The sequence below is a fragment of the Corythoichthys intestinalis genome, chromosome 7 (assembly GCF_030265065.1).
Source record: "Corythoichthys intestinalis isolate RoL2023-P3 chromosome 7, ASM3026506v1, whole genome shotgun sequence".
Taxonomy (NCBI): Eukaryota; Metazoa; Chordata; class Actinopteri; order Syngnathiformes; family Syngnathidae; genus Corythoichthys; species Corythoichthys intestinalis.
This window is the reverse complement of record NC_080401.1, coordinates 36,624,656-36,638,542: the sequence shown is the minus strand read 5'-3', so window position 1 is coordinate 36,638,542 and position 13,887 is coordinate 36,624,656. Positions and strand designations below refer to the sequence as shown.

General features: G+C 41.2%; 1 protein-coding gene across 1 annotated transcript in view; it reads right to left on the bottom strand.

Annotated features, from left to right (window-relative positions):
- Nucleotides 1-548: 548 nt before the first annotated feature.
- Nucleotides 549-13,887, bottom strand: part of LOC130918675 (voltage-dependent R-type calcium channel subunit alpha-1E) — a 312,447-nt gene continuing 299,108 nt past the window's right edge. Inside the window, exons 44-49 of the mRNA XM_057840588.1 lie at nucleotides 11,256-11,356; nucleotides 11,012-11,171; nucleotides 7,775-7,903; nucleotides 7,557-7,704; nucleotides 7,267-7,439; nucleotides 549-3,445 (exon numbers count right to left, since the gene is read on the bottom strand). Of these exons, the coding sequence (XP_057696571.1) occupies nucleotides 2,954-3,445; nucleotides 7,267-7,439; nucleotides 7,557-7,704; nucleotides 7,775-7,903; nucleotides 11,012-11,171; nucleotides 11,256-11,356 (1,203 nt within the window). The 3' untranslated portion in view covers nucleotides 549-2,953. The remainder of the gene's footprint in view (nucleotides 3,446-7,266; nucleotides 7,440-7,556; nucleotides 7,705-7,774; nucleotides 7,904-11,011; nucleotides 11,172-11,255; nucleotides 11,357-13,887) is intronic.

Here is a 13,887-nt window from a genome sequence, read left to right as displayed (position 1 = left end):
CTCAAGCGCCCCAAAACAACGCACGCGGACATGGGAGATGTCGCAATATGTCTACATTTTTCTTAACAGACTAATGAGGGTAGAAAGGCGACATCGTAAAGAGCAAGCAATCATTTCTCTTCAGCATTTGACGAGCTGAGATGCGGGGACGACAGGGGAGTTGACCGGATTATTTTATTTATTAATACCAGTGCAAAAATTCAATACGATCATCTTAATACTGATTTGCAATTAAACTCAAATATCAAAATGTAGTATTGTCTTTATTTCAGAGCAGCACATTCGACAACTAGCTATTTACACTTATAGTTTTAACAATAGTGACTAAAAATAATTGTGATGAGCATAAAAACAAAAATACAACAGAGCGAGAGGTAAATATGATGTGTTGGTCGTTCCATATTTATAAATTAAACTTTCGATTTATTTTTATTTTCGTGACAGCAAGCATGCTGCGTTAAATGTGATCAAGAACATGCTAAAGAAAGTCCGTGCGCCCCCGACCCCAACCCCCCGCTCCCCCCACAAAAGGAAAATGTTTAACCGTGTCCTCAATCGAAATGCAAGCACGAGCCATGACTTTGAGCCTATAAAACTAGGACAGACGGCGCGGAAGTTCTCCTTCGCTTTTGCAGCAGCGGGAGGGAGGGAGACGAGGCTGTCTGTGTCGCTTTTGCAGCAGCGGGAGGGAGGGAGACGAGGCTGTCTGTGAAAGCAGAATGATATTGCCTGTCACTCATTACTGAAACTACGACGAGTGGTCAATGTGTGCAAGAGAGGGAGGGACCAAGAATGTCACTTCCCGTTCAGTTATACTGCGAAGCGGTCTTTGGTGATTCGTTCGCCAACGTCACTTCCCGTTCACTAACCGAACGATTCATTTGGGCGGGGAGGGAGATGAGGGGGGCGAACGATTCGTTGAACGATTCGTTTGAACGAATCTTTTTACTGAACGATCCGGAATGGATTCGGTTACTCAAGTGAACGACAAATCCCGTCACTATGGTACATTTGCCTCGCTCTCCCGAAAAATCCCCCCCTTGTCGTTCTCCCCGTTGGAATAGAACATCAGGCCACATACAAATAACCAATCAACAGGTTCATATGAGATGAATGACAGTTGGGAAGGAGAGAAAAAAAACTGCTTAACAGACATTACTGGTCAACAATATGACATCATCATAGTGGAAATGGATTATCTTCAACATTTTACCATTCTTGGACAACATTTTAGAACTTATTTTTCAATAACTACTTAATTTGTATGCTGTTGTATTTATATCTTAACTATTTATTTATTTATTTATTTATCAACTAATTATTGAAATTGTGTAGTGTTTTTTTCCTTGGGTTACATGGATAATGTAGAGGAGTCATGGGAGCAAGTTTTTTGGTCAGATGAGTGTAAAATAGAACTTTTTGGTCATAATTCCACAAACCGTGTTTGGAGAAAGAAGAATGATGAGTACTGTACTAAAGAACACCATCCCTACTGTGAAGCATGGGGGTGCTAGCATCGTGCTTCGGGTGTGATTTTTGCTGCGCATGGGACAAGATGAGGGCACTGTATTAAAGAGAGGATGACTGGGGCCCTGTATTGTGAGATTTTGGGGAACAACCTCCTTCCTTCAGTCAGAGCATTGAAGATGGGTCGTCCCTGGGTCTTCCAACATGACAATGACCACACAGCCAGGAAACCCGAGGAGTGGCTCCGTAAGAAGCATAACAAGGTTCTAGCATGGCCTAGCTGGTCTCCAGAGCTAAACCCAATAGAAAACCTTTGGAGGTAGCTCAAACTCAGTGTTTCTTAGTGATAGCCCAGAAACCTGACTGATGGGTGGGCCAAGATCCCTCCTGCAGTGTGCGCGAACCTGGGGAAAAACTACAGGAAATGTTTGACCTCTGTAACCGCAAACAAAGGCTACTGTACCAAATATTAACATTAATTTTCCTAGGTGTTCAAATACTTATTTGCAGCTGTATCACACAAATAAATCCTTAAAAAAAAAATCATACATTGTGATTTCTGGATTTTTCAATTTAGATTATGTCTCTCACGGTGGACATGCAACTGTGATGAAAATTTCAGACCCCTCGGTGATTTCTATGTGGGAGAACTTGTAAAATAGCAGGGTGTTCAAATATTCATTTTCTTCCCTAAGTCATGCTGGTCACACTGTTACAGGTGTCTATAACCTTAATTTCCCTATAAGCGAATAGATATGTCATTAACGCATTCTCTGTTGAAACAGAAACATGAATAAAATTGTTCTCTTGTTGCTCAAGATGAATCGTTACCCGTCAAGTATGAAGCTGCAGAATTGGTGTGTGAATGTGAGCTAATGTAAAGCGCTTTGGGCACAGTTAAAACGTGTAGATAAATGCGTTATATAAGCAGTCTCCACCATTTCAGTAAGTGAGCCGTCAGGGCCACTAAATCCTTCTTTTCTGGACTAAACATTCACAGATATCGATTTACAACCCAAATTAAATTAATCTTTTTTTTCAAATGCTACAGTATGTACCCCCAAATCCCATATAATCTACGCAGAAACCTCTGGATGAATGCCAGTGGATGCAATTTAACCTATTGTTTCTGTAAATAACCTGCCTTTGACGACAGTCAATGTCTAATCCGTATCAACTGGGAGGGATGGTAGCGATCATTTACTGAAAGAGATACATTTTGTCTCTGAACTCTTCCAGTTGATGTTCGTGGCACACATGAAAGTTACATTTTCAAATGTAAGGTCCACGGTTGGCCTCCTTCGTAATAAACACCCCTTCTTTAGGCACAGCATGAATACACAGCAAATAGAAACAGACAGCAAACAATGCTGATATATGGCAGTGGTGTTTTGTCCCGCCCGTGATGCTACTGGGGTGACAAGTTTGTCATACAGTAGCCAAGGGTCCGAGGTCCGCTCATCCCGTATGCTAATTTCCTCTTGTTTTAGCATCGGTCGTCATCATCCGTGTCGCTCAGTAGCTCGGCGGCACCAGGCGCGCGGGCTTGCTCTGAGTTGTCGCGCAAGTGTCTGTTAGGGCCTTGCCAGGAGTGTCTTAGCTGAGGGGCTGAGCTGATGGCGTTGGCGCGTCCTAAGCTGGTGGCCACGGCGGTTTCAAAAGTGAGGTGTTCACGTTCCTCACCCACCCGGCCTTCCCCGAGGCCCTCGTGAAACGGGAGGTAAGGCTCCGAGATGTAACGCTGGGGCGACGGATGGCTCGGGCCTGACGCCTGAGACGAGGAAGGAGCAGGGCAGTTTGAATGAGGAGCGAGTACTGCCGAGGAAGCCTTTGGTGCGCCCGTGGGGTGTTCTCGGCATACCAGGGGGGAGTACGAAATGTGAGGGCGAGGACGGGAGGGTGTCTGCGGGAGCTGGCGGCGATTACGAGGGGTACCAGACTCTGAGGCTGAATGGGCTGGACTACCTGATGTGTTCACCTGTACAAAGCATAGGCACTTTCAGGAAAATCATTTCATTTGTTTAGAGAACCATTGATTACAACGAAGGTCTACACTGTGTAGATTTACTGCTGGCTTGAAATTGTCGGAAATAACCCTAACCTAAGACCCCAAACCCGGATTTTATAACCTTAAAAGCCTTGTCTAAATTTTAGTAACAGGAAAAATAGAAATTCTGAATAAAACGCTTGCCTTGAGAGGGTTAAAAGCCTACGTTGAAACCTCAACCTTTGTAACACAAACACCTTGGAAACCCTCACTCTGCTTGAAAACCTGAACCATGCTCAAAATCCAATCAATGTGTTGAAATTCTATTTCGAAAATCCAATTTAAAAGCATTACAGTATTTTTCGGACAATAAGTCGCAGTTTTTTTCATAGTTTGGCAGAGGTCTCTTATACTCTGGAGCGACTTATGTGTTATTATTTACGGTCAGGTCGGGCCGACTTCTCTCTCGCTAATTTTTTTTTCAATAAATAGATATTCATATTTTTATACAAAAACGATGTATGGATGGTAAATAAAATAAAACAGAGAAGGCCCCGCTCTCTTTTCAATCTTCCCCTCCCGCCCTGGCGCCCTACGCGAGCATCCTGGTATTTCCTTTTCGATTTGGAGCAGCTAGGAGTGAAAAACAAACTAAAGACAGGGGAATTGAAAAGCAAACAACTGCAGTAGGAGTGGGATATGGAAAGGATTCAAATTGATTGTTGAAGATGCTATACAGAAACCTGTGTCGGCTTCGCCGAATGTAAACGAATGTGGCGCTTTGGTCTCATACAAAAAATATATTTAACAAACTTTTCTGTGTAAATGCATTTATAATGATCATAAAAATATGTAGACTATTTAAACACTGAGAAAACTCGAGGAGATTAAAATAAATGTCAAATCCACTGGATAGCCTGTTAGAACAGACACACAAATATAAAAGATATAAATATTTATTGAATATCCATCTTACAGTCTTGTTTAACTGGGAGAATTCGTTAACGACAGGCTTTAATTTGTTATCATTATGCATATATGCACCAGCATCGTCACAAACATGATCACACAAAATGCAACCACGCATCGCATCCCCACATTTCCTCCATCTCCTGAGTCCTCACAAATAAAACATAATTTTTTTTTTTGCGCGCTCGTGCCAACAAATAAAGCATAACATTTCGGGGTTTTTCGGGCTCGGGCAAGCAAATCAAGTTAATTGATCGGGCTCGGGCTGTGTTGGGCTTTATTACCCGCGGACCGGTCGGGTTGGGCTGGATTTTTTCTAATTTCTAGCGTCATGTAATGTTAGCCTACCATACACCTATTCAGCCTGTTGTTCTCGCTTGTATTTTAAATTGTCTTTCAAGATGACATGTCTGTTCTTGGTGCTGGATTCTATCAAATAAATTTCCCCCCCAAAATGCGACTTATACTCCGGTGCGGCTTATGTTTTTTTTTCCTTTTCACTGCGCATTTTTTGGCTGGTGCGACTTATAGTCCAAAAAATACGGTACTCTGTCTTGAAACCAAAATATTGGCTTCCAACCATAGGCGGAGTTTGACTTTTGGGGCGGGGGGGGGGCACAACATGCTGATGAAGCCAAAACGCAGTGTCAGCAATAAAATTAACTTACAAGAATATTTATAATAGTAAGCTGACAAAGAGCGTTTTTTTGTTTCCCATCATTCTTGAGGGGAATTGTAAATCAGGCTGCTTAGGCCATACTTTTCACCAAGATCGTCATCCATTGATTATGGTACGCCCGCTGGTGTCGTGCCAATGTACACTCACCGGCCACTTTATTAGGTACACCATGCTAGTAATGGGTTGGACCCCCTTTTGCCTTCAGAATTGCCTCAATTCTTCGTGGCATAGATTCAACAAGGTGCTGGAAGCATTCCTCAGAGAGTTTGGTCCATATTGACATGATGGCATCACACAGTTGGTGCAGATTTGTCAGCTGCACATCCATGATGCGAATCTCCCGTTCCACGACATCCCAAAGATGCTCTATTGGATTGAGATCTGCTGACTGTGGAGGCCATTTGAGTACAGTGAACTCATTGTCATGTTCAAGAAACCAGATGAGATGATTCCAGTTTGATGACATGGCACATTATCCTGCTGAAAGTAGCCATCAGAAGTTGGGTACATTGTGGTCATAAAGGAATGGACATGGTCAGCAACAATACTCGGGTAGGCTGTGGCGTTCCAACGATGCTCAATTGGTACCAAAGGACCCAAAGAGTGCCGAGAAAATATTCCCCACACCATTACACCACCACCAGCAGCCTGAACCGTTGATACAAGGCAGGATGGATCCATGCTTTCATGTTGTTGACGCCAAATTCTGACCTTACCATCCGAATGTCGCAGGAAAAACCGAGACTCATCAGACCAGGCAACGTTTTTCCAATCTTCTATTGTCCAATTTCGATGAGCTTGTGCAAATTGTAGCCTCAGTTTCCTGTTCTTAGCTGAAAGGAGTGGCACCCGTCGTGGTCTTCTGCTTCTGTAGCCCATCTGCCTCAAAGTTCGACGTACTGTGCGTTCAGAGATGCTCTTCTGCCTACCTTGGTTGTAACGGGTGGTTATTTGAGTCACTGTTGCCTTTCTATCAGCTCGAACCAGTCTGGCCATTCTCCTCTGACCTCTGGCATCAACAAGGCATTTCCGCCCACAGAACTGCCGCTCACTGGATATTTTTTCTTTTTCGGACCATTCTCTGCAAACCCTAGAGATGGTTGTGCGTGAAAATCCCAGTAGATCAGCAGTTTCTGAAATACTCAGACCAGCCCTTCTGGCACCAACATCCATGCCACGTTCAAAGTCACTCAAATCACCTTTCTTCCCCATACTGATGCTCGGTTTGAACTGCAGGAGATTGTCTTAAACCATGTCTACATGCCTAAGTGCACTGAGTTGCCGCCATGTGATTGGCTGATTAGAAATTAAGTGTTAACGAGCAGTTGGACAGGTGTACCTATTAAAGTGGCCGGTGAGTGTATATATAAATACATAAAAGTTTTTTTTTATTTGTTTTTTTAATTATACTTATATGTATCTCTTCCCAATGCTAAATCTGAATAAATACATCGAACAAACATTTTGGATAATTTATTGGATAATTTCTCACGGCATACCTGACAATCTCTCACTGCACATTAGTGTGCCATGGCACACCGGTTGAAAAACACTGGCCTACAGGGTGGGTTTATCCCGCCCCTCAGACGCTCTGCGTCTCTGGGTTTCTATGGGCAGTGGGCGGGGCTTGGCCGGCCCGGATGCTCGGGTTTTTGCATGATGATTGGATGTTCTGTCTGCGGCTGAATCCCTTTTTGATTGACAGGGAAATGAGCGAACCAGTCATCTTATCATATTAACATCCAAGGGATGGATGTTTCAATTTTTATTCCGTTGTTCTGAGTTGAACTGGAGACCTTCATAATCGTTCTAGTAACACTTGCTTTGTTAAAAACGACTTGGGGGGGAAAAAAATCAAGCTTATTTCTGGTGTTTTTTTCTATTGTAGCTGTTTTTGTTGGAAGACTTGACTTTTAGCACTCTAGTTTCTTTCCCTACCGAGCAGCGGGTGCTGCTGAGGCCCTACTCTACCACAAAGCATTCACAGGCGGACACACTTTCAGTTTCCCCTCATTGAAAGACCAGCATCCGCAGCTGTTGGAAACCCTAAACCAGGCTCGAAAAACTAATTTGGAACTTTAGCTTTTGTGTACAACCCTGTTTTGAAACCCTGAACATGGCGTGAAACTATATTATGAAATGGAGAGTCTTGACATGCTCTCACCTGTCTCTGTAAGGACTGATTGTGTCCTTCTTTAGGCGAGAGGGAGCGTACCCTCTCGCCTGACGGGTCCCGGCTGCGCTCTTCAGAGTTGCAGCGGGACACATCTGGAGACAGTAGGTGGCGCCGTTCTTTAGACCGCCCCCTCTCATGACTGCTTTCATTCACTCTAGTGCCTTTGAATAAGAGATGAAAATATACATAAAAAGTAATTCATCGGTTAGTCAGTGCGGAAAATATTTAGGTAGCTACTTCTATCAGAAAAAAAATCAAAAGCCAGTTTTGAACTTAACCTCTATAGCTTTTCTGTCGAAGTCTAAACGTGCTGTCGGGGCTGACTCTCTCCAGAGAATGTTGTTCTTGCCACAGCCGGTTTACACACTGGTCTCCAAAGGTGGAAAAGGAGCGCGTCATCAGCTTTCTGTCCGTTGACATTCCAGGCTTCAGAGGCACAGAGAATGTCTTGAGAATGAAAAAATAAACTCAACATTGTGAATCTTGTCTTTCTTACCTGCGGCTCCACAGCCAGTCTGGGCATGGACGACGCTCTAATGGATGATGTGCGCTGAGGTGATTTGACGGCTGTTGGCTCCGGCCTTGACTGTTGTGTCACTTGGTTATATTCTACGACATTTGGCACCTGGATGAACGTCGAATGCAGCAGTTGTGATTACAATATTTTATTATCAGTGTTGTTAATCTTACATTAAAATATTAATTAATTACAGTTACAAATTACTTCTCCCAAAAAGTAATTGCGTTAGTAACTCAGTTACCTGAATGTAAGACTAATTAGTTACTTGGCAAAGTAACTGGTGATAATTTTCATTTTTTTTTCTCAACAATTTGGGATAATAGGCCCTAGCCCAATTCTTTACCCTAAACTTAACTAGACACAGGGGTATTGCGGATATTGCGATAACTAGATAGTAAACTTTGCTATGTGTGGAAGTCATTTTTACCCCTTAATTCCTGCAATATGAAGAAATTGTCAGAGAATCACAACATTTGAAAATTAAGGTCTTAATGAAACCCTTTTTTCAAATTTGTAAAAAAGAAAAAAAAATATGTGTAATAAGCGCTCTAATATCTATAATACTTGCTAAATCCAGTTTTTTCTCTCTCATGGAACCTGCAGATGCATGAGTTGACTTGCATCCATTTTTTTTTTTTTTTGAGGAAAGATATTTCAAAATTCTGAATAGTCTCAAAATCTAAAATTCTAAGTGTATTAAATGTGACACATTTGGTAATAAGGGGTTAATGTTGTGAATCAACCGTTAAAGTTGTTAAAATTGCTCCCATTATTCCATAATTTCCCTTCTGTCTACTGTCAACATGTGAGAGTTCTAAAACTGTGTCATAATTTGAAGATTGATTTAAGTTAAGTTTTGCCGATTTAGGAGCATTTTAGATAAAAAGTTACTTAGGTTCGCAAGGAAGGTTTTCTACAACAGAACCTTCCTGAGAAGTGTACTGCTTTAAGATGGCGGCTGTTTACTAACGCATCTTCTTTATTATACATGTTGCTAATGTCGCCGTGTCTGTCATTTGCATCTAGTTCTGTATATATGTGATATCTACCGAAGCATCATGTGGGCGTAGTTTGTAGGCTATCGGCTACAGTCAGGTATTATTAGAGCCACCTAGCATCGCGTTTGCAATGGCTTCACACTCCCTTGCCTCCTCCCCACTCCTGCTCTGCTCTCTCGTCTCCCTGAGTCCGTCTTTCTCTGACTTTTCTCGCGTCAGTCAACCAACATCGTAACGCATAGTAACGCACGCCTTTCCCGCCTCAGTAACGGTGACGGCGTTGCCTAGATGAGAAAAGTAATTAATTAGATTACTCACTACCGAAGAAAATAATGCCGTTAGTAATGCCGTTATATTCTAACGCCGTGATTAACAACACTGGTTATTATGCATGAAGACCAAACATGGGGAATAGGCATACGTGGAAATTAATGGGGGGATAGCCCCCCCCGGTGGCCGAAATTGTCATTGCATGTAGTTGACTTTCCAATCGATTAATTTAAAATTAACACTGCTGGTAAAATGTTGTCTATAAAAGTTGTAAAGCAATAAAAAAAAACCAACAAAAATAAATGAAATGAACAAAAAAATATTTTTATAATGGGTCAAAATTAATTTTCAAACAGATCATGTGACTACCACCGTTACAGATGGTCATTTGCTTTGCTTAGCCAAAACCACCTGAGGACAGAAGAAACAAGATGGACGTACGTAGTTTTTTTCTAACCTAAGCTTTCAAAAGCGACAACAACTACTAAGCGAGAACCAAGGACTGAAGATGTGGACCATGAAACGCCGGAGAGCACCGCCAAAATGGTGAGCGGAGTTTCGGTTTGTCCACTAAAGACGCTAATAGTGCAACAGAGCCACAACTGAGGTGCAATGTTCATGGGTATGAGTGGCTGGAAAAACCTGGCATTAAATTGAATATTTCCGCGGAACGCAAAAATCAGCGTCTCCATAGAAAAACGAATGCACTCAAACGTGCACGCACACCCACACACACATAACTGGGGTGCCTGTATTTACGAGCATGGGCTAAGCTACTAACCGAGCATATAACTTGTAAGTTAATTTTAAAGCTGATACCTCGTTTCGGGGTCATCTATTGTACATGTTTTGCCCACCCCTGCCACAAAAGTCAATGTCCTCCGATGGGAATAGGTATGCATAAACATCTTTGAATATATACAGTACGTATGCTACCTAGTTATAAGTAGCATTACAATATTATCACCACTTAATTCAACAAGAGGACACTTTGTGAGGAAGGGATATATCATACACCGACTAACTGATAGGACAGGAAGAGGGAAGACAGGAAAGATTAAGGTATGACAGGGCAGCGTCAGTACACAAACAGTGCTAATGATGTGCAATTGAGAACCCATATTAAGACTAATCATGTGTGCAAATTAGTGAGTTGTCATGTAATATTCACTTTGTCACTGTCTGTAGCGCATTTGTAAAATTGTTTGATGACGTTTAAAAAAAAATTATTACAATTAATCATTAAATGAACTTAACAAGGAATAGAATACATTGTTAATTCAAATTCATTCATTAAGTATCTAATAAAATATAAACAAAATGTCAAATTGATTGCAAAATCTGCATTAAAACAACAAATAAAAATTAAAAAATAAGTTATATACGTGTTGACATAAGTAAAGGCTGAAATAAATAATATATTAAAACAGATATATTTCAGAATTAATGTCAATTAATTCACAAAATTAACAAAATAATATTAAGATAAATAAATATTAAAAGAATAAAAATTTATATTGAAATAACATTTTAATAACACATTTAATAATTTAACTGTGTATTTATTTAATGTTGGCCCTCCTGATCTGCCATAAAATTAAGCAATCAATCACTCAGTCAATCAATACGTGGCCTGTCCATGTAGTAACGTCTTCACAAGGTTTTGCTAATCAATCTTTGCCGCCAGGAATCCATTAGGTTTACTTGGCACTCATGATAGAAGCAACAGTTGTGCAAATAGATGATTTGTTATTGAGGAAATACAATTAAGAGTCCTGGGAAAACCAATATCATTCTTTTAAAGTACAAATCCATGATCTGGTTCAAATAAAAATGGTCTCGATTACCTATCACAAAAAAAAAAAAAAAAAAAAAAAAAATGATGGCAATAGAGAATCAATTGAGGTCTTGCAGCTAAAATATTGATTTTCGGAAGAGCCATTACCAGTGTGTCTAAATGGTGGTGGTGGTGATGAGCAAAGTGATAAGGGTGGTAGGGTTGATAGTAATCATCATTCTCCTCTTCCTCCCCGGGGCGAGGCTGCGGCTGCAGGAACATGTCTTGGGGGGAGATGGGGCTGAGAGCCACAAAGCCCCCTTTGGTCCTGGAGGGACACACACATTGAGAATAAACTTCAGGGTTTGTGATGGTCATAATTGAGCACTTGGATTGAATGGTGCATATTTACAGAGCTGATCCTGCACTGAGGAAAGACAGTGATTTGGCATTGCATATGATCTCCTGGGGCAAAGAGGAAGCATCCATGCGCTGGAACATTGGAGCGTGTTTCTGTGTGGGCAGAAAAAAGACAATTAAAAGATCATACGAAAAAATGTGAAGATTTAGATTATGTATATGAAATTTTTGCAGCCTGTCAAACGCAAGCAAAAGCTGCATACGGACACAAAAACCTACCCTTAAAGGGATTCACGGACTTTGAATTTTATATTGAAACCCCTCTTGATGTTTTCGTTTTTGTATAATTTGTAAAATTATTTTAACTAGTAGGTTGCCATTGTTGTTGATGTCGCAGGGCAGTGACATCACAGAGCCACGCTGCCAGAATTCCACCTGTCACTCTTAAAAAAAAAAAAAAAACATGTCACTCTTTAATTAAGTAAGGTAGTGATTTAAATATGCTACAAGGTGTCAATGGCGAGTTTCACATTAATTAGGGATCAAGCCAATGAGTGCGTTTTTTCCCTTGCCTGACGCTGTAGTTTCTTTAATCCACAGTGAGAGAGAGAATAGTGGACACAGGCATTCAGATTCGTAGCATGTACCGCGCCGTTTATTGGCATAAGCTTCGGCAACTCTTTCACAACACACATAAGTATCATATAGTGAAAATACTACAGAACTAATACTCATATCTCTCAAAAAATGTCACCAAGAAGAAAAGTGTTTCAATCTGTATTACTGAGGCCCTATTCTCACAGAGTTAACACTAGAGGTGGAAATCTTAGGGCACCTAACGATTCGATTACGATTCGGAGGCTACGATTCGATTATAAATCGATTATTGATGAAATCCACCATGTTTTAATGTTTCGTACATTAGTCACAAAAATTGTACAAAAATCCTCTCAGGCTTAAATACAGTGGGGCAAATAAGTATTTAGTCAACCACTAATTGTGCAAGTTCTCCTACTTGAAAAGATTAGAGAGGCTTGTAATAGTCAACATGGGTAAACCTCAACCATAAGAGACAGAATGTGGGGGAAAAAAAAAAAACTGAAAATCACATTGTTTGATTTTTAAAGAATTTATTTGCAAATCATGGTGGAAAATAAGTAATTGATTAATACCAAAAGTTTATCTCAATACTTGTTATGTACCCTTTGTTGGCAATAACGGAGGCCAAACGTTTTCTGTAACTCTGCACAAGCTTTTCACACACTGTTGCTGGTATTTTGGCCCATTCCTCCATGCAGATCTCTTCTAGAGCAGTGATGTTTTGGGGCTGTCGTTGGGCAACACGGACATTCACCTCCCTCCACAGATTTTCTATGGGGTTGAGATCTGGAGACTGGTTAGGCCACAACAGGACCTTGAAATGCTTCTTACGAAGAAACTGCTTTGTTGCCCTGGCTGTGTCTTTGGGATCAATGTCATGCTGGAAGACCCAGCCACGTCTCATCTTCAATGCCCTTGCTGATGGAAGGAGATTTTCACTCAAAATCTCTCGATACATGACCCCATTCATTCTTTCCTTTACACAGATCAGTTGTCCTGATCCCTTTGCAGAAAAACAGCCCCAAAGCATGATGTTTCCACCCTCATGCTTCACAGTGGGTATGGTGTTCTTCGGATGCAATTCAGTATTCTTTCTCCTCCAAACACGAGAACCCGTGTTTCTACCAAAAAGTTCTATTTTGGTTTCATCTGACCATAACACATTCTCCCAGTCCTCCTCTGGATCATCCAAATGCTCTCCAGCAAACCGCAGACAGGCCTGGACGTGTACTGGCTTCAGCAGGGGAACACGTCTGGCAGTGCAGGATTTGAGTCCCTGGCGGCGCATTGTGTTACTGATAGTAGCCTTTGTTACTGTGGTCCAAGCTCTCTGTAGGTCATTCACTAGGTCCCCCCGTGTGGTTCTGGGATTTTTGCTCACTGTTCTTGTTATCATTTTGACGCCACGGGGTGAGATCTTGCATGGAGGCCAAGATCGAGGGAGATGATCAGTGGTCTTGTATGTCCTCAATTTTGTAGTAATTGCTCCCACGGTTGATTTCTTTACACCAGGCGTTTTGCCTATTGCAGATTCAGTCTTCCCAACCTGGTGCAGGTCTACAATTTTGTCTCTGGTGTCCTTCGACAGCTCTTTGGTCTTGGCCATAGTGGAGTTTGGAGTGTGACTGATTGAGTTGTGGACAGGTGTCTTTTATAATGATAATGGGTTAAAACAGGTGCCATTAATACAGGTTACGAATGGAGCCTCGTTAGACCTTGTTAGAAGAAGTTAGACCTCTTTGACAGCCAGAAATCTTTCAGAAATCTCCACTCTAATTTGGAAATAAATTCTTTAAAAATCCAACAATGTGATTTTCAGTTTTTTTCCCCACATTCTGTCTCTCATGATTGAGGTTTACCCATGTTGACAATTACAGGCCTCTCTAATCTTTTCAAGTAGGAGAACTTGCACAATTGGTGGTTGACTAAATACTTATTTGCCCCACTGTAAACAACTATTTCAGTATCAAGTTAACAGTTCAAAACAGTAAATAAAAAAAACAAGTCTCCATTCTGTATCAGCAGCTTTAAACTACAGTACATTCAATTAATGTTGTGAATCAACTGTTAAAGTTGTTAAAATT